Source organism: Nomascus leucogenys, chromosome 7b (assembly GCF_006542625.1).
Source record: "Nomascus leucogenys isolate Asia chromosome 7b, Asia_NLE_v1, whole genome shotgun sequence".
In the NCBI taxonomy this organism is placed as follows: Eukaryota; Metazoa; Chordata; class Mammalia; order Primates; family Hylobatidae; genus Nomascus; species Nomascus leucogenys.
In genome coordinates this window covers 34144374-34168645 of record NC_044387.1, presented here as the reverse complement: position 1 = coordinate 34168645, position 24272 = coordinate 34144374, and the positions used below count along the sequence as shown (strand labels likewise).

General features: G+C 41.5%; 1 protein-coding gene across 3 annotated transcripts in view; it reads right to left on the bottom strand.

The window, feature by feature from the left end:
• TRPC3 (transient receptor potential cation channel subfamily C member 3) overlaps positions 1 to 14636 on the bottom strand; it is a 77188-nt gene extending 62552 nt beyond the window's left edge. For 2 of the 3 annotated variants that reach the window (XM_003271343.3, XM_030815744.1), the window contains exon 1: positions 14042 to 14636. In XM_003271343.3, the coding sequence (XP_003271391.1) occupies positions 14042 to 14256 (215 nt within the window). In that variant the 5' untranslated portion in view covers positions 14257 to 14636. The remainder of the gene's footprint in view (positions 1 to 14041) is intronic. The other variant, XM_030815745.1, reaches the window with a different exon arrangement.
• Positions 14637 to 24272: the final 9636 nt, after the last annotated feature.

Sequence of the window (24272 nt, the reverse complement as noted above, 5' to 3'; positions counted from 1 at the left end):
TTTGGTCTCCAGGAAGCTATTTACCTAAACCACAGCACAGCAAGTAGGCAGCCTACAGAAATGCCCTCAGCGGTGACTATTTAATGTCAAGACCTTGCTTTTACAAAGGAGTGATATTTTTAAAAGGTTATTGTATCTTTTCAAAAACAAAGAGTTAAAGAGACTGTTCACCGTAGTATTCTTTGTACCTTTTATGAGGATTAAAGTGCCAAAGTCAACCTATAATTGCAAATCAAAAAGCCTCTCTCTTCAGATAAGTTTTTGTCCTTTAATAATAAAAACTGTATAACCCTCACTCCCCTGCCCCCCTCTTAGGGGGACTGCTCAATTGTTATTACTATCTTATTCCAAATTTCTGGCACAGTCTTTCTCCTTTTTTAAATTATTTCTCACACAGATTTAAAACCAAATATCCTATATTCCATGTGTTTTAAACCTGTTTTAAGTTATTTCAGACAGAGTCTTACTCTGTCACCCAGGCTGGAGTGTAGTGGGAGGATCTCGGCTCGCTGCAACTTCTGCCTCCCGGGCTCAAGTGCCTGAATTTATTTAAAAAAAAAAAACCAACCCAGAGTATTAATAAATACCCTCTCATATATGCCACTACTGTACACGTTCATAGATAGTACAGTCATGTTTTATTTATCATTATCCACAGAGTTCTACCCAGTGCCCCATAGAAAATAAATATCAATAAATATCTTAGTTGAGTTTCCAAATCTCTTCCTAGATCCCATCCTCTCACCTGACCTCAGGTCCCACATGTACTGTGGTCTGTCACCTGGTTACTCTAAAATGCCCCAACTCACCTTCTTCCTTAAAGCAGCTCCCAGTCCTAACATTTGCATCGGAGGCTGATTATTCAGGTTTAGAAATTTCAAGGTCATCTATGACTCACTGTTTTGATCATGCCAGTCACAAAGTTCTAAAGCTTCTGCTTTGGAATGTTTCTTGTACTGAATGCTTCCTTCCAGTTCTCATTGCCAGCACCAGCCTCCAGATCTTTATCAAGTCGTAGCTGGGTTGTTGTAACAGCTTCCCAGCAGAGATGGCATGAGGGAAGGCAACTAAACTTTTCTGAGCACCTCATATGTATGTAATGTTTTCAATGCACTATCATATTTAATTCTCATAACAATACCACGAAGCAGGTATAATTTTCTCTGTTTCATAGATAACAAAACTGAGCTCAAACGAAATTGCCAAAGGTAACACAAATTGTAAAATAACGAAGAACTGGGATTCAACCTGGAATCTGTCTGACTCTTATTTTCCATTGCCTCCGGCTGTACCTGATTCTCCTTTTTACACATGACAACCATGCCCAGCATCTTGCTGTTCGTAAACTCTGTTTTCACCATATCACACTTCTCTTTAAAAAAAAAAAACAGGAAATCATTACTAACCCCCCTACTGCTCTTTTCATCAGTCGAGACTCGTCTGTATGACTTTCAGGGATGGTCACAGCCCACCCCACCCTGCCTAGCCAACCTTCCTTCTCTTGTTCCTCAGATTCATTCTTCACTATCCTGTAAACATATTATTCTGCTATTTCTGTACTGCCAAGGGGTACTCCCGTACTATTAAGGACACTTATTGAAAATATATTAAGGTGCTCTTCTTTTTTGCCTTTTCAAATACAGGATCTTTGCCCTGGTTGACTCAGGACATCTCTGCCTGGAGGGTGGGTGGTGCAGTATAGAGTTGGGTGGATGTGTTCAAGGGGAGTTCGAGAAGATACATTTTACAGGAGTGATAAGAAAAGGATTATGGAGAAGTTCAGTTTCTTACAAGCAAAAAGTTATGGGATTTTTCTATTTTTACTGAATGATTTTGAGGATTTTGCAAGCAGCATTTGAGAAAAGGGAAATTGTCTAATGAAAAGATTTTATCAATTCCTTTATTCCTCTAATTCATCCTGAAGGACCCTGATCATAAAGTGCTCTCATCATGCAGACAAGATGGCTCTCCCACTTTTGACAGCAAAGCCGTGATGCTTACTGTTCTGGGAGGACAAATAACAGACGGGAAGTAAAAGTCAATCTGTGGATTCAATAAGGTGAGGAAGTACCTTAAGTACTGGTTAAGTAATGGAATGCTATGGGAAAAGCAAAGAGCTTTCTCCAGCCACCCTCAGCTCCCCTGCAGTGTGGACCCTGCTATGAGAGCCAGGTAGCCTGCACTAAGGCTTGGGACAGACTGCTGGTGCTGTAAGCTGGATGGAGGATGTTGCAGGTGCTGGGATTTGTAGCAGTGGGAGCTGAACTGAAACCAAGTACTTGAGGGAGCATATGTGGGTTTCTAACAAAAGAAAGTCAGCCAAGATCCAGTTACTTCTGCTGACAAGCAGCACTCAAGTAGACATAGAACAGTGCCCAGAGACCAGAAGAGTTAGAGGACACTAACTTTTTCCCCCTCTAGGGACACATAAGCTCCCCTCCCCCAAGGGCCAGATGTGACAGAGAAGAGCAGGGGAAAGGGTAGTTCCCGAGAGCCTGAGCAAGTTTATCCAAATAAACATTTACTTTATAGTATCGAACTAAGATAAAAGAGGTCAGCCTCCCAGCCTCTTTCTGCAGTGTGCTGAATGCTCGTAGACAGACAGGCCACTGAGACTCTGAGCCCTTTTGAAGATTGGGGGACAAGAATCAGGAAGCAAAAGCCACTTCCACACCGGCTCAAGACATGGGGAGACACTGTCCTAACTGACCAAATCCCTGCAAAATGTAGAGTAAGCCTTCTCTCCTTGTCAATTCACATAACTGCTTAATTGCTTAATTGACTTAATTACTTAATTTATTGATTGCACTATTCACTTGTTGAGTATCTGTGTAGTAAGCAAAAACAAAACAAAATTTAAAACACTAACATGAACCACAGATTGGGCATTTAATTTTTTCTCTCCTACTCAGTAGGTGGGAGGCTCAGGAGACAGACTTTTGTTACAGGCAGATTACAGGAGCTACACGTTGCTGCCCATCCAAGTTGTGAATGATTTCTTGACCCTTTTACGCCTACCTCCGGGATGTTCCTCTTATGTTTCCCTCTCTGAACATACTGTTATTTCTGCTCTTTGCCAATTCAAATCCTTCTTACCATTAGTGGTCCAGTTTACATTACACTTCAGTATACAGAGGGTCAAGTTTCACAGGGCAATGCCGATATGACCCACAAGATTCTGTTCAGTATGAAATGTTGTGTCTTTTGATCCTTTCTGAAGCCATTCCTGACCACTTCAGCCTGAGCTTTTGTAATATAGGTAGTCTACTCATAAATATAGACACTTAATTTTATCTCATCTCCTTGATTTTTGTCTCCTTGATTATTGCCTCCTGTGACACTCATGTCCTCAGTTCAATTGAGGATAAATGTTTTATGCCTCTTATCTTATGTTTTATTCTTGATATATTATCTCTACTGTACCTAATACAATGTAGTATATGTTCAAAAATACTTGGCAATTGATACTAATTCTGCAGATTAAAAGACTTCATCAGAATGCTACCTCCCTTAAGGTCACTGAGGAGTACAGAACTAGAAGATTAGAGCTCAGAGGTCTTCTTCCTGGCTACTTTATCATGATGCTGCTAGGGAATAAGAAAATGAACAACTGGTCATAAATCCAAGTATCATTATTAAAATGCATGCTGAGCTTACGTGTTGGAACATTTTGGTTCTACAAAGAACAGCTTCTAACATGGCTGTTTGGGTTGAATCACAAGCTCCTTATCACGCTGCAATACATGAGCATTATTAAGGAAGTCACCTCAAATCCTTTATTGAATGAGGTAAAGATTAACCAACTATTCCACCCACGTAGCAAGCAAGCGAAGTAAGAACACCATCAATGTGAGTTGAGTTAATGAGAATGACATCCAAAATGTTTGGATGGAGCAGTTCACCACACTGAAGAAAGTGACTGTGCTAACCAGCCAGGATCCTGTGCGTCAGTTTGTGAAGGGCAAGAAGAGCAGACGGAGCCACAGAAGATAAGTAGTGAGAAAAGCACAGAGGTGGGGGAAAGTGTTAGAGAACAGCCACCATGTTAGTTACACTATGGAGATGGTGATAATTGGAAATGGTAATGAGGGTGGGAAGCAGCAGGTACTGACAAAAGACAAGAAAGTCAGAGAAGAAAAGTCAAAAAATAGAAAAATCCCATAATCTCCCTGGCAAGCAGGCACCTGTCAGTCAATGTGGCTACCTCTGGAGACATCTGACATCTACACAGTAGGCTTATGTGTATGTGGTTCGAAGGAGGAGACAGAATCTGACAAACAGTCTTAATAATATCATCAAAAACACACATTTTGAACACCTCTTAATATATACTTTTTGGAGGGGAAGAAGTGGAGTGGGGACACGCTGAACCCCAGTAGCCGTTAAGTACACCAGCATGCAAGGCTAGAGAAAGCTAGGCCGTCAGTTAAACTGTCTAGTTAGAGGGTACATGGCCACAGGTAGTCCACAAGTATCTCATACCTACTTCTTAGCCTGCATCTACCTACACATCATAGAGTTCAGTAATACATTGTCACAGTAACAACCAAACCAGCAAGATAAGGTGCTTCACTGAAGAAAGAGGAAAGCGCAGATTTCATTTCTAAAGATAACTCATCATTCCCACCGCCTCCCTGACACACACACATAAAAATTTAAAATATAAACATTCCGGCACTTATAAGCCCAGAGAGATATTTAGGTCTCCACAGTAATGAATTCCCTGATAGTTTCTGTTGGTCTGCATTATATTCAGAATTCTTCATGTATAATTTTAATAAATCTTGGCCAGGCATGGTGGCTCATGCCTGTAATCCAGCACTTTGGGAGGCAGAGGCAGATGATTCACTTGAAGCCAGAGGTTCTAGACCAACTGGGGCAACATAGTGAAACCCCATCTCAACTAAAAATACAAAAATTAGCTGGGCATGGTGGTGCATGCCTGTAGTCCCAGCTACTCGGGAGGCTGAGGCACAAGAATTGAGAATGGCTTGAATCCGGGAGTTGGAAGTTGCAGTGAGCCAAGATTGTGCCGCTGCACTCCAGCCTGGGTCACAGAACAAGACCCTGTCTCAAAAAAAAAAAAAAAAAAAAGAAAAGAAAAGAAAAGAAAAAAACAAACTTAAAAACAATCTATTAGATATATGCTAATTTTGGCATTTGCCCTAATGACTGTCAGAATCCAGAAGCTGTTGTGTGTTTAAGGAGAGGAACCCTGGTCTATCTCCACTGCTTTATCTCTTATTCTTTTCATGAAAGCATGAGTAGCTCTTTGCCAGATTCCTCAGCAGCTAAAACCAGAAAAGCAAACAGCTACCTCACAGTGCATTGTTCCCTCTAAAAGTACACTGGAGCAGAAGTGAAGACCCTTAGCCATTGCCTGCATGACTTTTTGGTAATACTTCTTAAACGTATGTGCCCAAGAAAGTACTCAAGCAAATGCCTTCTAGAACTTAGCTGTTTATGCTTCTAGGAACTGTGTTTTGTGTATAACTCCATTAAACCAACTACTGTATTGCTTTGCAATTGTCTGTCTTCATGCCTATCTCCCCAGTGATACTAAAATGTCCTTAAATGCAAAGGCTGCCTCTTTTCATCTCCATATGCTTGGCTTTTAGTATATGGTGATGAATATCTATTGGAGGGATGAGTGCACAGATGCACGCATAGTTAAACCACATCACTGAAGACCTAAGGAACAGATAATTCCCTCCCCCACCCCACCCCCAGATTACAGAATACCCCTGGTCACATATGGTTATGTGTGGAAGAAGCAGTGGTGGAGGGGAATTGAAGTGATTCGTCTATAAAAAAGAATGTCATGAATAATATAAATTAATAAGAAATAAAAGTAATGTCAACAATCATTCTTTCAAAGCAAATTTCTGCTTAATAACATTTAATTCTTCGTTACACCACAAAAGTATTTGGTGAATTCTCTATCTCTTGATTTTGATTTTACATAGTTATATTTTATCAGGATAATCTAGAGGCAAACAGGAGATAAATCTTAAAATTAATAACCTTTAATAATTAATTAGTAATTAAACAAATCTCAAACTCATCTTCACAATGCTTTTTAAAACTAATTTTTATTATTTCAGGAAGACTAGTGACAATGAAATTAAAAGTTATATAAATTCAGTCTATACTTGAACAAGAATTCAGACAAAATGACCTCAGATAATAAAATTAAGGAACTTCTACTGACCCAAGAGAAGTTCATATTTAAATACATTAGTCACTATCAATTATATATATATAGTTATTAGAATAAAGAAATCTGGTTTTCTATCATTATCATCCATATATAAAGTCAAAACAAGTCACGCATTTTCCTTAACAACTCATGCATTTGTGGACATTTAATTCTCATTTTTTAAAAAGACCTAGGACCAAATCCACATTATCACCTATTATTTGAACAGTGCAAAGAAAATAGTATTTTTAATAGGGTTTTTTTTTAACTAGATAATTGAAGACAAATATACCTGACCTAAATGCTAAATTAAACACAAAATGCTATTAACAATACTAATTATTCTCATAAAGTCACTGCTGAGCCCCTCGTGCATAAGTGTGAAGTCAGCCATCCCACAGTCTACATCTGCAGACCCTCTGTATGGGGCCAGACTCCTATGTGTTCACCCAGCACAGCCCACTAACACAGCGCCCCTTCTGGGCGGATGTTATGCAACGTTGAGGGCAGTAGAGGGGAGAGGGTTGAGAAGCAAGACTTCTGGACAAGCAAAGAGCCTCCCCTCCTTAGAAGAATGCCCAGTAGCCATTCATCATTCCTTAGCATCCTCCCTGAAACAGGAAATCTCAATCCTGAGCTAGGAAATTTAAAGGATTCCTTCCTACCGAGGGCACAGCAACTCCATAAAGTTTTCTTCCTCCCATTACATTTCCCATGGTGTTTGATTGCCTATTATAAACTGGGGAGTGGGGGGAGGGTGGGGGAGTAAAGGTTTATGGGATATTGTAGGCAAAGGAAAAGCTCAATGTTTAATAACAACTTTAAGAGAAAGAGAGAGGGACAGAAGCACAGACACATTTTCTATCCCAGCACAATAATGAAAAATCCTTAAAATTCTAACTCAGTCCTCAGAAGATGGTCTAGTGCTGGACTGGGATCCTCTCACCTCTTTAATATTAATAAAAGGGATAATCATAAATAATATTTGGCAGGGGGTCAACTGTGCTTTGCGATAACCTTTTTTCCTCTTTCCCCTTATTCTTAGACCTCCTATTTAGCTTACCAACTTTCTCAAATTGATCTGCCATCAGCAGCCAAATTTAAATGATGAATTAATTGGATTTCATAAATAAATTAATACTAATTAATAGTTTCCTGTATTGCTCCTCCCAAGAGTAAATGCATTTTAAGATTTCTTTGAGGAAGAGAGAAATGCTTAACCAAAGGAGGGCACAGTGCGAACAGCACAGTCCCAGAAAGCTGGGGATTTCAGATGGCCTGGGGCTGCTGTGAATTAGATGTCAACCTGCAGCTTCAGTTTCTTAATTCGTAAAATAAGAGACTGGAGTAGATGAAATCCTTTCAAATTCAAACATTCTATTATTCTTCAAAATATTCTATAGTGTTAAGTTTCAGAAGTGTGGTACTAAGATGATTTTAGGTGGGGAATTCAGATGACCTTCTTATCACACAGTGTAAGTTACTATCTACTCCATGTGCCTAATAAGATCAGTTACGAGTAAGACTGTTCTTTCTTCTGCCATTCTTGGTTATGTTAAATAATATTGCCAATGTTAGGGCTTAAATAAACACAACACACAATCGTAGGGATGTTCTGTCTCAAGATGGTGGAATAAAGGCCTTTCTCACCCCTTCTCCTCTTCAAAATTACCTCCCTAAACAAGGAGAACAAGGAACTGCAACACAAATTTCATCTTCCACGAAACCAAGAGACATTTGTAACTCCAAGCTACAATATATAACGGTGGAAAGGAGATGAGTTGTTAAAATAGTAAATCATTTAATGGAAAGAAGTTCCAACTAGAGTGGCTGTTACAGAAAACAAGCTGATCCACCCAGCTCAATGCCAGAGAACGCCCAGAAATTGAAGGCAAAAACATTTCCAGAAAGTAGAGATAAGGCCGGAACCTAAAATGAGGGAATTGGCTGTATAACAAGTGCGTAGAAACCCTCCCCCTACATCCCCACCTGCTAATTGATACGGTTAAGTGACAACCCTCCTGCACCCCTATGGGAGATAGGATATGGAATCTCTGGAGATACAGAAACAGAAATGCTCTAGACGTGGGGATACCAGGCCTACGGGAGGGCAGGAACTAGGAACAGGGGGACTCTTGCCCAGTTCGTCAATACTAACAGCCAGGTTTATTATTTCCTAATCTCTTCTTCCCTGAGAAATATTAGGAAAAAACCCCTGGATCTCTGAAATAAAGAATGCTATAAAAAAGAATACTCATAAGACAAGAAAGAGCTCTTAGAAATTAAAAATATAGTCACTAAGATGGAAATAAATTCAGTGAAAGAGTTGGGAGATAGAGACAAGGAAACAGAAAAAACACAAAAAGCAAGCATTGCTTTGGAAAAGCATTGGAAAACAGAAGAGAAGAGATACAAAAACTAGGGGATCGGTCAGGAGGTCCAACATCCAGAAAATAGAAATTCCAGAAAAAGCAAGAATAAAAATAGTGGTTAGGAAAACTTCCCAGAACTAAAGGACATAATGTCCAGATGGAAAGTGTTACCCAAGTGTCCAGCTCAGGTGATGATAAAAGCATCCATACCAAGGCACATCTTCAGAAGAGAGCTAATGAAGAGACAATTCTAAGAGCTTCCTGAAGCGGGGGGAAAAAAAGGCCTCATACAAAGAAAGTTAGGGGGCTCTAGAAGGGATAACTTCAGGAAAACACACACAGTTAGACACTGTAGAAGATTTAGCTAAGAAACAAGGACACGATGTGACAAATACTTACTCCAAGAAAAACAACCAATTATCAAAGAAAATAAATGTAGTCATACTATACTACTTGACTTAGCAGTGAGCAGTGATTACATGGTCATATTAATGAAGAACTTAAATAAGATATTAACCAGAAATTGTGATAAACCATCTTGTGGAAGATAGGGGGAGAATAATACATACATGTGAACATAAATTCTCACCTAAGACTATTGACAACATCTAAAATATGAATAAAAAGATAGCAGTATATAAAAGAGTGGAAAGTGGAGTAGACAGAAAAGGAGAGGGGACCGGGGAATTGCTGGGAGCTTGCTGTTGTTCGTAGACGTCTTTTAGCACTATCTAACTTTTAAAGCTATTTGATATTACATAAAAATAACTTAAAACAAACCAACAAAAATGATGACTCATTGTACATAGTGAAATTGCTATATACAACTGATAATATAAAGAAAAGTTTCAGAGTATTAAAGGCCTCAAGGCTGGGTGGTGCGGTGGTTCATGCCTATAATCACAGCAACTTGGGAGGTAGAGGTAGGAGGACTGCTTGAGCTCAGGAGTTAGGGACCAGCCTGGGCAACACAGTGAGACCTCGTTGATATGAAAAATTTTACAAGTAGCCAGTTATGGTAGAGTGTGCCTGTAGTCCCAGTTACTTGGGAGGCTAAGATTTGAGGATCACTTGAGCCTAGGAGTTTGAGGCTGCAATGAGCTATGACTGCACCAACTGCACTCCAGCCTAGGTGATAAGAGTGAGACTCTGTCTCAAAAAAAAAAAAAAAAAAAGAATTAAAAAAAGTCCTTAAGTCTAATGCCATGCTGTGCTGTTCTTAAAAATTAAACTATAACTGTAAAGAAAGCTGCCTCTTTCTTAATAACACTAGTCAGTCTGGACTCAAAGTCCAGACTCATGTCCCTAAGACTCAACAATCACTTGGAGAATCTGATTTCCTCCAGGGTTGGGAGGGAGGGAAGTCCTGCTTCCAGTCTAATGCCTGAGCCAACACACACACTAAGCCAAGACTGGAACATTTATACAAGACCAATGCCACAGAAACTAACATACAAAGTGTTTTAGGTAATCTGAGTTACAAGGCACTGTGGACTCATTTTTGGTTCCTTATCATATAAAGGTGAGTATCAGAAGATCTATTATTGATTTGCCAGGGAAGCGTTAGAACATTACTTTACATCTCTGTGTACTAATTTCCTCATTTGCTAAGTGATGACAATGATTAAAAAAACTGCTTTAAAGAGGAGCGATTTAAGTGAATGAGTATAAACGACAGCATGAAGTAGTATATAAACACAAATTAACTGCTTTTATTATGACTATTTTTTGGCAGCACTTCCTCTGAAGAAAAACTAAACAGGATTTTTTTCTAGAAATCTTTCTCTGTAAAGATAACATTGCTGAAAAATCTAATGATTTTGTGCATGGATGCTAATACGTACAAGGACTGATTCTTCTAATAGTAGAGTCATAAGTTTTTCTCTTGATCTTTTCAGTTTTTGAAGAGTGTGCATCGATGATATTCCTTGCTGCTTTTTCTCCCTGCCCTCTAAACAAAAGCTTTTTCCCTCAAAATCTAGCTTGGACTCCCTTCGTTTCTCTCTTCACACTCCTTTGAGTAATCTCATGTAGTCACACAACTGTGTAACAATTCCCATCAGACAGCTTTAAACTGATATTTCCTTTTCCCTGCTTAACATCTCTATCAGAAATATTTGATCATTCACTATTCCTTTAAAAAGAAAAAAAACAACAACAAAAAGAGAACTACCTGAAAAATCAGATCCTCACCTTTGCTTTTTTCTTGTCAGCAATGGCATCAACCATGTTGGTTATCTGGATCAAAAATTACTAAATTGTCTCTGATCCTGCTTTCTCTTTAAAGCCCTCATGGATAGTGAGTTGCAAAATTCCATAGATTCTAGCTGGTTTTTTTTTTCCCTCAATTTCTCCCCTTTCCATTCCACCAACGCTACACTATTACAGAGCCTAATCTCAGCATGGACAGTTACAGTTGTCTCCTAATTTGTCTCTTCACTTTCTATTAATTGCCACTTCAATTCAGAGTGGGTTTGCTCAAATTACTGCTACTTTAAAATAATCAGTGGCTCCCTAGTGCCTCGTCCTGGCATATAGGGTCCTCCGCACTAATGCCTTAAACCAACATGTCCAGCTAAATCTCACTGCTCCCCTATACATATCTATGTTCCAACCAAACTCAACTAACATTCCTTAAACATGTCTGGCATTTTGGGGAAAGAGAGAGCTTGAATTAAGTATTTACCTTGTCTCTGCTTCTTGTCCTATCTATCCTTCAAGGCCCATAAAGGTTTCCTTGATTTCCCCACAACCTAATGTTGTCTTTCTCTTCTTCGCACTTGACCCTTTATAATTCTTTTTGTTTTTTTGTTTTTTAAAAGGAACTGATTTTACTCTAATTTACAGCATAACTGCTCATGCCCAGTCTCATTCCCACCTCTCCCTCATGAGATTTTAAACTTCTTGAGTACAGGAAAGTTGTCATGCTCATCTTTGTGGCTTGCTGTACCTAGCCTACACTTTGCAAATATGCATGCTTGAGAAACGCTTGAATTGAGACTCATGAAAACTGCCTTCCACAATTTTTAGAATTCATCAGATATACTGAATAACTGAAACATTTAAAAAAAATGAGGCCATCACTACAATGACATATTACTTGGTCCTGGGTTTGCAACCAATTGGGATGAAAGAAGTCTTGGTTTGAATCTGTGGTTGAATCAAGAGTTCTATCAACAGGTAAAAATCATCTTGTTAGTGATACAGCAGGTGACACTTTTCCTCCCAAGTCAGTCTATTTAAAATTTCCACATGGAATAGGGCAGCGTGGAGCAGTGAAACCAGCAACAGAAGTACCCTGAGGAACTATCCTGGTAAAGGTGGGATTGTATCCTCAGCAACCTGCTGAATTTTAAATTCAGCTATGCTGTTCCTCTCCTGAAATGACCCTGCGAATCCTTCTCGGAGTCCATCCTAGGGCTGTCGTGTTCACTTTTAAACAACAATAAATAAACACTGTTTATTAAACAGTGGCCGGATTCTCCTCAAAGGTGGAATAAACAGCTAATCTCTGTTACAGAGATCAAGCTAGTCTCTGATGTTACCAAGTGACAGGCCTGAAATAAACATGAAGAGCTTGCTGCCCTGCCTCTAGAAGAAACGTTTTTAATGTGTATCTCCTTAAAAATGACTGGGTCTTCTTCTCGACCTCTACAAAATAAGTATACCACAACATTTACTTGCTGAATTATGTAAAGTTAGCAAACATATACAAAAGATGTTCTATTAGCAGAGAGACAGCAAGCCTACAATAGAATTTGCCCCAGGGTTTTGTGTAATTGACCTCAGATTTCAGAAGGCAAAGTGAATAATCTCTGCTCCGCCCTGCTTTCTCAGATAAGAGTTCAGGTGTTTCATGTACTCAGGATTTAAGGTTTTTAAAAAAGAAGAATTTTAAAAGGAATAAAAAAAACCAGCTAGGTTATAAAAACCAATTTGGCAAAAGGAAAAATGGACAATGTTTTAAAACCTTAGGGAGACGGGGAAGTGAGCTGGTGGCGCTTTAATCCCAAAGGATATACCTTCCCTCCATTTCCTGGGCCATTTCCATTCCACGCTTATCTTCAGCAATAACTGAACCACATCAGGATGCGTCGCTCATTTAAAATCAGAACTCGTCCCTATGGGATCTACTCCCAGCCATTGATTGTGTTTCTGTGTTCTACCGGCAGGTCCAGCCAAACCAGGCGCAGACTCTGCGCGCGCGGAGCAGCGCGCGATCCTGGAGGTGCAGGGGTCACCCCGGAGGTCTCGACCTCGGGCGGTGGGCCGCTCGCCGACAGCAGGGGGCGCTGCAGAACCTCGGTCCCCACCCTGGAGAACCCCCCACCCCCACCCCCCGGCTCAGCCCGTCTGCGCCGCCCGCCACCATCCGACCCCAAGTTCTTTACCTAGTTCTGAGCGTTCTTCCTAAAAAAGACAGTAAGCCCTGCGGCACTCCCAGTGTACGTGACAGAAAAAATACAGAGCATCTCACCCTGTGAAACCAATCACCCTCTTTTTATCTTCTCTGCGTCTCGCACTGATTAAAAGCTGTCTCCAAGATTGGAAATTAAGAAAAGTTGCTCTTTCTCATGCATTAGCGCGCCGACCGCTCCTTCGTTTAGAAAGAGAGAGAGAGAAAGAAAAGAAAGAAAGAAAGAAAGAAAGAAAGAAAGAAAGAAAGAAAGAAAGAAAGAAAGAAAGAAAGAAAGAAAGAAAAAAAGAGAGCCCGCGCGCCGGGGCGCGAGCCGCTGACCCTGCGCCGCCTGGGAACCGCAGCCGAAGTTATCACTAAAGCGGTTCCCCGGCTGCCCGATGCCCACTCTCTCCCTCAGGGGACCCTATAGGGCTTCGGTTCCAGTTTTACCCCAACTGTGACTGAACCACAGAGAGACGAGGCGTCTGGGCAAACCTTCAACCCACACCCTGTATCGCACTGTCCCCTCCCAACTCCCCACTTCTCTGCCCCCGCCCCCGACGTCCCAGAGCGTCGGAGGGGACCCAAGTCCACGCTGGGACGCCCGGGAGGAGTTTGGGGTTCAAGTGCGCGCTTGGGTCTGGGCACATCTTCCCCTTCCTCGGCCTCCCTGGGTAAGCTCGGGACCCCGGGGTCCGTCTGCCAAGGGGTGCCCAGCCCTGGCAGCAGTCGTGCGAGCTCCTCGGCTCTAGGACAGGAAGTGGCTGCTCGCCAGGATGCTTGTCTGAAGTCAGTGTGCCCGCCTGCGGGCTGTTCCGTGTGCTTGTGCCGGGACAGAGCCCCTGCCACGCACTCGGCGGCCCCTGTGTCCCTCCATCGCGCGGGACCGAGGGGGCGAGCCTCCGGCCGAGGTCTGTCCCCTCCAAATCACTCCAAATCGAACTGCCCGGTCGTACCATGTGGGTCTCGGAGGTCCCGGGCACGTCGTGGAGCCGCCCGGTGCGCGCCTTCCCGCCCCCCCGCCCGGCACCGCCCTCCGAGGCGCGGGCCGCGGCCAGGCCCGGTACTCACAGGTCCGGCCCGTGGGAGAAGGGCGGCGGGCAGTAGCCGTGCGGCTCCCGCTGCGAGGGCGCCGAGCGCGGCTCCAGCCCCCCGTTGACGCCCCTCCAGCCCCGGCGGCGGCGCTGCGGCTCCGCGCCCTCGTCCTCGCCCTCGTCTTCCTCCTCCTCCGGCGCGGGGAAGGTCACCCTTGCTTGTTCCTTGCACTTCCTGACCTTGGTGGACATCGCGCCGGCTGCGGTCCGACTGTGGGGGTGCCGGCTGCCGGCCTCCTCCGCCTTCGCGGCCGTGCAGTCCTTCCGCGGCGCGCCTTCCCCACCTCCCGCGGCTTCCGCGGCCCCGGGCGGCCCAGGGCGGGAAGGCAGGAGCCGAGAGCGTCGCGGCCCGCGATCGAGCAGTTAGAGGCTGGCGCCGAAGCCGAGCTGCCGCCGCCCACCATCAAACCGTGGGAGCAGCTGCCGCGGCCGTGGCTGCGACGAGGAAGCCCGGGGCCGAACGGGGCGCTGGTGCTGGGAGAGGCTCTCCAGCCCCGCGGCGGCGGCGATGCCTCCTCGGCGCCCGTCTCCTGTCTCCGACAGCATCACTTGCTAGGACAGCATCGTTACTCAGGGAGAAGGAGAGGGAGGGCGGGAGGGGGAAGAGGAGGGGGAGAATCAATTCCTTATCAGACAGAGCTGGAGAGGAAATCAGACAGACCGCAGGTGGGGAGTAAAGAAAGAGAAACTTCCCCTCCCCACTCTCTTTCTCTTCCAGAGGATCTAGGGCCCTTTTTGCCATCTACAGAAACAAGTTTCCTAAGGAAGGGAAAAGGAAATCCACTGGCTTGTTAATTTTCCTGCAGCCAACTCTCCAAATTTGTTTCGAAAAGCATCACTTGTTCGTTGGGTTACTCCCAGTAAGACTTGGTTGAACCTACGGAGGTTTAAGTACCTTCCCCTGAGTGCCTTCGTACTCCATCCAGCCTGGTAATGTTTTAAACGTGCATGATGCTTCGGTTCTTTTAATGACTCTCAAAGGCATCTAATAAGATTTATATTCTTTCCAAGGAAGATTTTTCAGCGAAATGCAGTCTTCTTTTTAAAACACACTTACAAAAATTGCATTTTAGAATTCAAGACCAGTCATTTTTTGGAAGGAAAGAGGTACAGAATCTTAGCAGGAATCTTAGGGATCAAGGAGTCTCTTGGTCCTTTTAAATAAGAAACCCTTGGCCTAGAGAGACTGAAAAACGTACTCATGATAGGTGGGTAGTGAGAAAACTTAGATTAGATCCAGAAGAGTGTGTTCTCCTAGACTTTCCCTTGCTTCAGATAGACGGCTTTCCAGCAAGTCCAACTAGGAAAAAATCACAAAAATACTGGACACGCTCTGATGAGATAAAATTTATTTAACTGTATCCAATTACACTGTACTTTTTAGAGGAACAATTCTTCCCAAATTTAAGCAAAACACAAGAAAATGTAGCTCCTTTGAATTTAATTCTTAAAAGTAAATAAAATATTGTGTATTAAATTGGCAAGTCTATATGTTTAAAGAAGCAATAGCATTTATACATCTAATATAGGAAAAACAAAAACAAGTAAATATTGTATAGTGCTTTATGTTTGGAAGTGCTTTTCAGTTGTTAGTACATATGCAAGTGTTAACAGTTTCACAATATAGGTTAGCAGACCTATTCAGTTTCACCTCTGGAATATCTCTACAGCAGGACTGCCTTTCTCCACCCGGTACCACCACCTCAATTCAGGCTCCCCTGCTTCTCCCTGCTATCCAGCCTTTCTGCAGCCCACCTCTCCCCATACTGTTTCATTCTTTGTACTACTGGAAAGACCATGCTTAAAGCAAAGTCTGATCACGACTTTTCTCTATAAAAATCTCTGGTGGCTTCCCACTATTTTCAGGTTAAAATCCAAATTTTCAATCTCTCCTCCCATCGTTTTTCATACACATTCTAACTGCAGTTACCCTGAACTCTCAGTCATCAACTGACATGCTAGATACTTTCCCATTTCTCTGCCTTTGTCTATGGCATTCCTGTCACTGAAATGTCTCTCTTCATTCATCTGCTACACTGACTTTTCCTTAAAGAACTAGGTTAGCTGTGGCCTCCAGTCAGGCAGCCCTCTTGGGTCCCAGTGGATTTCCCACAGGCTCTGGTCCTTACCCACACCGTGTATACCACAGTCTTACCAGTGATCACATCATACTGAAATTCACTCTGTATGTGCCTGATTCCTCTAAACTATGAATCCCTTGAGGGTGATGTGGGATCTTATTTATTTTGAGCTATTAGGGGCTCATCTTTTTGTCCTTGCTATTTAGCTCAGTACCTGATGTGCAGGACAAGCTAAATAAATGTTTGTTGGATGAATTCATGAAGTTTATAGTTTCTTTATAATTACATTAATATGTTTGTAAACTGCCCTTATAGGACCATGGATAGAAGCTCTATAGCAATGCTGGAGTCACCAGGGTTTACTCTTACACAATGTCTTAGTCTTCTGAGGCTGCCATAACAAAGTACCAAAGACTGGGTGGCTTGGGTGGCTTAAACAACAGATACTTAATTTCTCACAATTCTGGAGACTAGAAGTCTGAGTTCAAAGTGTTCACAGGGTTGGTTTCTTTTGAGGCCTCTCTTTGTGGTTTATAGATGGCCATCTTCTCCCTGTCTTCACAGGGTCTTCCTTCTGTGCCTGTGTCTTGATCTCCTCTTCTTAAAAGGACACCACTCATATAGAATTAGGGCCCACCCTGATCACCTCATTTTACTTAATTACCTCTTTAAAGACTCCATCTCCAAATACTGGCACATTCTGAGGTACTGGGGGTTAGGACTTCAACATGTGAATTCTGGCAGTACACAATTCAGCTCATAACAGAGGAGAACTTTCTGATCTCAAAAGGAATAGAAGAAACCACAAAGAAAAAAAACAGACATGAAAAGCAAAGATTAAACACTTCAATGTATCACAAAAATTTTAAAATATAAATAAGGTTATCTGTAAGAATTACTGCTCAACAGTGTCTTCTTATTAGACATGGCATAGAAGTTAGACTTAACAATTTTCTGAAGGTAGCAAGAGCACAGAAACAGGTAAAGTGTTCCCAACAGTGTACATTTCTTTCCCCTTCTTAAGAGCAGAAGTTCTTGGCCGGGCGCAGTGGCTCACACCTGTAGTCTCAGCACTTTGGGAGGCCAAGGTGGGCAGATCACCTGAGGTCAGGAGTTCGAAACCAGCCTGGCCAACATGGCAAGACTCCGTCTCTACTAAAAAAAAAAGTACAAAAATTAGCTGGGCGTGGTGGCAGGCACCTGTAATCCCAATGTAGAGGCTGAGGCAGGAGAATTGCTTGAACCAGGGAGGCGGAGGTTGCGATGAGCCAAGATCACGCCACTGCACTCCAGCTTGGGCGACAAGAGCGCAAGAGCGAGACTCTGTCTCAAAAAGAAAAAAAAAAAAGAGTAGAAGTTCTCCTATAAATGCATTTGCTTGCTTTTTAAAGTAACCTTAACTGATTAATTTTGTTACCAGTATAAATTAAGAAGATACAAGCTGCATATCAGAACAATCAACCCCCCCTAAATTAGGATTCCCAAACTTATGATGTGGTAATTAACATTCTAGTGCCTTTTACACAGAACTTATAATGTCCCATAAACTGTCTTTCACTAATGCTTGCTGTTCTCTTACAGTCCAAGGAGTTCCGAGGCAGTTTCCTCACTCAAAACATGTGATTTGAAAATTTCCTCTAGTCAGAAGTTTGGAACTTGTATTGGTCTGTTCTCATGCTGCAAATAAAGACACCCAAGACTGGGTAATTTATAAAGGAAAGAGGTTTCATGGACTCACAGTTCCCTATGGCTAGGGAGGCCTCACAATCAAGGCAGAAGGCAAAGTAGAAGCAAAGGCACGACTTAACATGGTGGCAGGCAAGAGAGCTTGTGCAGTTCCATTTATAAAACCATCAGATCTCATGAGACTTATTCACGACCATGAGAACAGCATGGGGGATCTGCCCTCAGGATTCAATTATCTCCACCTGGCCCCACCCTTGACACCTGGGGATCATTACAATTCAAGGTGAGATTTGGGTGCGGACACAGCCAAACCATATCAGGACTCAAAATTTACTTTAACATAGAAATAAGTTATAAATTATGGTTATACTTCCTGGAAAGTTAGCTTGAACTTGTTTCAATAACACTGTAGAGAGGTATTTAAGAACATAAAGTCAGAGGCCTGGAATCAAATCCCACCTCTGCTGCTCACAGGTTATGTGACTTTGAGAAAGCTACTTAACCTCTCTGAGCCTCAGTTTTTTCCTCAGTAAAATGAAGATATGGTCGTTGTACCTACTTCATAGGGCTGTTGTAAGGATTCTGTGTTAATGGCACTTAAAACTGTACCTGGCATATAGTAGGCACTAGTAAGTATTAGCTACTATTAGTTCACTATGTGAATTATAGAACTAACAATAGAAATCAGAAGTCTGTTTCCTAAAGCAAGGATCTACCCTATCTGATTTAGATGCCATTCTATAATAGTATTTGCTAAGTTGTACCACTGGGCTGTCAGTTCTTCTAGGGGCAGGGACAGTGTCTTATTTGACATTGTCACACCAGTGTAATCATAAAGCTGGCAACATAGCGAGTGTTCAATAAATGGTAAGTAGTAATAACAGCAGTGGCAATTGAAACAGCAGTGGTAGTTGGAACAGCAGCCATTCAATAACTATTTGTGAAATGAAGAGATCTCGTAGTGAGGAGGGGGAGGGAGCAACTTTTCTTCTTCTGCTTTGGGTACAGTGCCAACCCCAAGTAAAATCTGAGAATGGGCAAAATCTTTCTTTGGCATCTCTCTACTCTTTCTCTACAGCTTTGTCTACCTTATAATGCCATGTTTCCTGGCACCTATGAGCTCAGTGACATCGTATTGTTTTAATCCTTCCAGGATCTTATCTCTGGCCTGCCACTACCCCAAAAGGGCTCCATGTTTCTCAATGACCTTTCTATTCCCTGCCAGTCAAAAACTGCTGTTCCTTCAGGGCAGTCAGTCTCAGTTAGCTGTTAAAGGGAAAGTTTTTTATACAAGTTTGTACTAATGTGTGTGAGCCCCTAAAAGTCCTTAATGCTCCAAGGGATTTACATTTTTCAAAAACAACAATAACTGTCCATTTAATGGAATTACCAGCTGTGTATTAAAGTGAAGTGAAAGGAAGATGCTTTTAGGGGAAGGGAAGATATGAGGAGCTGCCTACAACTCCCCTGTAGGGTTTCTGACTTTTTTCTTTCTTTCTTTTTTTTTTTTTTTTTTTGAGACGGAGGCTCGCTCTGTCACCCAGGCTGGACTGCAGTGGCGCAATCTCTGCTCACTGCAACCTCTGCCTCCTGAGCTCAAGCAATTCTTCCGCCTTAGCTTCCTGAGTAGCTGGGACTACAGGCGCCCGCCACCACACCCAGCTAATTTTTTGTATTTTTAGTAGAGACAGGGTTTCACCGTGTTAGCCAGGATGGTCTCACTCTCCTGACCTCATGATCCACTCGGCCTCCCAAAGTGCTGAGATTACAGGCATGAGCCACCGCGCCCAGCCGACTTTCATCCTACCCATTACTAAAAGTTATAATTTTCTACCATTTTGAATTTGCCCCACCCCCCACCCCATTAACATCTACCAATAGCATTGTCAAGATGGGCTCCCAATTTGAGGAGGGAGTGGAAAATGGGCAAAGGGGCAAAGCTAGGGGATTTACGTATAGTTTCAATCTTGAGCAAATAGAGACAGAAATTTATTATTTTGGGGAGACAATTCTCCATGAGTGCTTCATGTTTCTATACACCTTGAAAGCAGAGGCAATGGTTACCTTTGTTCTGGAATATCTTTTCAAGGATGTTTGTATGGCAAACAGCAAAGAACTAGTATGTGTACTGTTCTGTGTAATAAAGATAACGCTCTCCTTAGGGCAAAGGTCAGGCATGCCTACTGACTGTTATAAAAGATTCAGGTTACCTAAGCTCCAGGTTCTTCTCTTGTAATGCAACCCGCTGCATGTGCAGGTGTCATCTGCCCCTCTCCATGTCATTCTGTGGGAATTGAGACTCAGGGAACTGGCACAAATACTGGCACTCTGGATACTGCTATTGCTATGAGTAATAAACCATACTTTGCGTCTGGCCAGGGAGTTTTGTGCCTTCTGCCAGCATTCATGAAACTGTGGCTAACTACCTTGTTAGCTTGCCAGTAGGGTAAAATTTCAGATCCTTCATAGTTCTTAACAATTATTACATTCTATAGGCCAGGCATGGTGGCTCATGTCTGTAATCCCAACACTCTGGGAGGCCAAGGTGGGTGGATCTCTTAAGTTCAAGAGTTCAAGACCAGCCTGAGCAATACAGTGAGACCCTGTCTCTACAAAAAATTTAAAAAAAAATTAGCCAGGCACAGTGACGCGGCATGGTTCGTGCCTGTAATCTCAACCCCTCAGGAAGCTGAGATGGGAGGATCACCTGAGCCTGGGCTGTCAAGGCTTCAGTGAGCCGAGATTGTGCCACTGCACTCTTGCCTGGGTAACAGAGTGAGACTCTGTCTCAAAAAAAAAAAAAACAAAAAAGATTACGTTTTATAGATGGAAAATTCACAGCTCTCTCCAGATCAGAAATCTCCAAGAGTAAATTAGGGTCTTAAAGGGGTTGTAATAACTTTCCTATGTGACTAAGTGCATTATTAATCAATTTTTCTATGATCATGTACTCCTTTACATACCTGCTAATACAATTTTTGATATGAAATCAGTCCTAGAGGGAATCAATGTAAGATACAGACTTGATAAGTGCTTGCAGTTTTTTATTGACAATCTGAAGAATGACTTGACTCTAAATTGCAGCTCAAGGCTTAGAATGCTATTGTGTTTGGAGATGTGAGGAAAGTGGGCGTGAAGACTTAGTGTTCATTTCCTCAACCTCTCTCTGTGTGAACATACAGAAATCAAATCTGTCTAGCCTCTGTTTTTGGCAAGGTTAAGAACAATTTCACTTCATCCTAATCCCAATGATTCCTGCCGACCCTCTTCCAAAAACTATTTAAAGACATGTTCTTCAAAGTTATATTTGTCTTTCCTTCAGGGAAAAAAAGACTGCCAATCACTTATAATATGGAAACTAGCAGAAATGGGTCACATAAGTCACCTGTCAGAACTTGGGAAAATAGAGTAGGTCAGTCTTTCCAGTCATGGTACTTTTACCTTCAATCGAATGAGATACAATAATTTCTTATTTATATTAATCCTACCCAGGCTGAATTCTTAAGACATATTTAAAATGTTAATTAAAAACGTAAATGCAATTCTCTTTACTTTCCCTTTTCTTTTATGTCAAATTTATTCTGTGCTACATGCACACCTCTTACAAGTTCCAAATGCAACCCCATGCTAAGTTCTAAATTACTAATAATGGACTTAGGATAAGGTTGTTAGTGTCCATATTACTAGGTTAGTGGTTAACCGCTTTAACGTTGTTTTGTTTAAAAGCAGAAATATCTACTCACCACCATTGATTGGAGAAAGACCTGACTTACTGATGCCCTTAGTCTAACCAGATATGAATTTCGAGAAGTGAGGGTGAAACTCACTTAAACACTCTGTATATGTAAAGGACACTGTTTCCCCATTGACATAAACCATGCCCTTCCTACCTCCCATTAGCCAGCTCTAATCTTCAAATGTTACTCCTTTATCCTATAACTCTTAACTTTAGGCAAAAGTGTTAAGATAAAGCAAAAAGAAAGAGAAATAGAGAAGACAAAAAAATTAAAATGTTATCTTTTCTCCCAATATTCACCTGGAGCGTTGCTGATATACTGGTATCATGCAAGATTCCCCTATATTCACCTGGAGTAAATTATCTTGAAAATGTATGAAACACCCGTACAAGATGCTCAATGGTCTCATTTTAATGCAAATTTTGGTTAAATAATTAAAATTACAAGATATTCACATGGCAACATAGAAATATGTAATTCAACTGTTAATCCTTTTGATATGACATTATGATTATTATAATGTCTTTAAGGATTTTAGGGATAAAGGAAAGGGAGGAGATTGTACTGTCCAGGTAATCATGAACTATGTGGGGTCGAAACACTTTAAAGGACATCTAGTCTGATCAACTTACAATGTTTGAATCCCTTTGCACAATCCTGACTAAATGTTCATACATATAAATTAATATTTTCATCACTAAACAGTTTTTAAGAACATGATTCATTTACCTCTATAGATTATTTTTTAATGTAATAAATTCTATTTTTTCGTTTTTATTTACTTTTTTTTGTTTTCTATAAGTCATTTCTTAAAAGAGATTTGGATGCCAGGAAAAAAATTTCATAGTGTGGCTTACATCTTAATCAATGATTCAAGTCTGTGAGTAAATGCCCTTAGAAAGAAGATTGTTGTATATCTTAGTGATGAGATAAGCACTCAAAGGGGGACTTTAAGTGATGTCTTTGAGGGTTCCTGGAAGGCATTGATGTCCAACACCATGTATATCTGCAAGAAGTGGAAAAGTCCAACTGGACATGTGTATTAGGCTGTTCTTGCATTGTTATAAAGAAATACCTGAGACTGGGTAGTGTATATTAAAAAAAGAGAGGTTTAATTGGCTCACAGTTCTGCAGGTTTTACAGGAAGCATGGTGCTGGTTTCTGCTCAACTTTTAGGGCGGCCTCAGGAAGCTCACAATCATGGTGGAAAGTGAAGGGGGAACTGGCAGGTCACACGGCAAAAGCAGGAGCAACAAAGAGGGAGAGAAGGTGGAGGGAAGGTTGGTGGGAGGTGCCACACACCTTTAAACCACCAGATTTTGTGTGAACTCAGAGCAGGAGCTCACTTAACACCAAGGGGTGGTCCAAGCCATTCATGAGGGACCCATGATCCAAACACCTCCCACTGGGCCCTACTTCTGAGATTGGGATTACATCTCAACATGAGACTTGAGCAGGGACATACATTCAAACTATATCAATGTGTAAAATATAAAAATTCAGTAAACAATAGAGTTCCTATTGAAAATGTGTGCCTTTTAAGTTCAAGTCTTGGATATAACCAGTCAGAACTTCTGTTATAATTATGAGTTGGGGATGGGGATAGAAGGCATAATAAAGATCTATATTGTTGTGAGCCAAGAAGGAGACAGGTTATACCTCTTTGCATTCAATAGATTTAGGCTTGACTACCAAACAGGAGAATGCTCTAAAATATAATGGAAAGTGAAAGCTTTGAATCTTGGCTTAAAAGTGATTTATTCTGCAAAAGGAACTCTTTCCAATGGACTTTTCTGGCACCCTCTGAAGGCTGACACTTTCTGTAGAGCCCAGGAAAAATAATAAAAGACTTAGTATCTACATCAAACAATTCCTGCACACTAAAGTATTTCTTCTAAAAATTATCCATTAATCTTGGCTACTGAACAACAAAAAGAAGTCATTGCTTTAGGATGTTTTGTTTGCTTTATGAGGACTTTCCCCTCACTCAGCTGTTTAACTAGCAGCTTAAAATTCTGAAATCCCCAAGGAAAGAGAGGCTTCTCACACATCAGAAAGAAGATGGCAGGCTACCAAACCATAAATGGCTCCAATTTTCATGTAAAGTCAGCTGAGTGAATCACAGGTGGATTTTTACCAAAAATGCACTGAAGGGCCTATGCCACCAATAATACCTTATTTTAAAAAGATCAGCTCATCCTTGGCTGGAAATATTATGCATACTGTAGCCAAATATATTAAAATATAATAAAACAAAGACACCTCTGGAGATAGTTCAGCAAAAACCCAATATCCAGAAATAAATTGATTTAGGAGGAATAGTAAAAGCTCATAACAGGCAGTAAGGGTGCAGTAAGGATTTATGGGTTGGAACTGTTATGGGGGAAAAATAGAATTGCTTAGCTAGAATGACTTTTTGGGAACATATATAAGAAGATTTTATTCATGACTTTAGATCTTTCAGAATATACTTTTATATAAATGCAAAATATACAATTCAGTCAAAAGCAGGAAAAAAATTACCAGTACCTAAGGATATAAAAAAATCTCAAGATAGGGCTGGGCATGGTGGCTCACACCTGTAATCTCAGCACACTGGGAGGCAGAAGAGAGGATGGCTTGAGGCCAGGAGTTCGAGACCAGCCTGGGCAACAGAGCAAAACCTTTTCTCAAAAAAACAAAAACAAAAAAACTCAAGATAGTA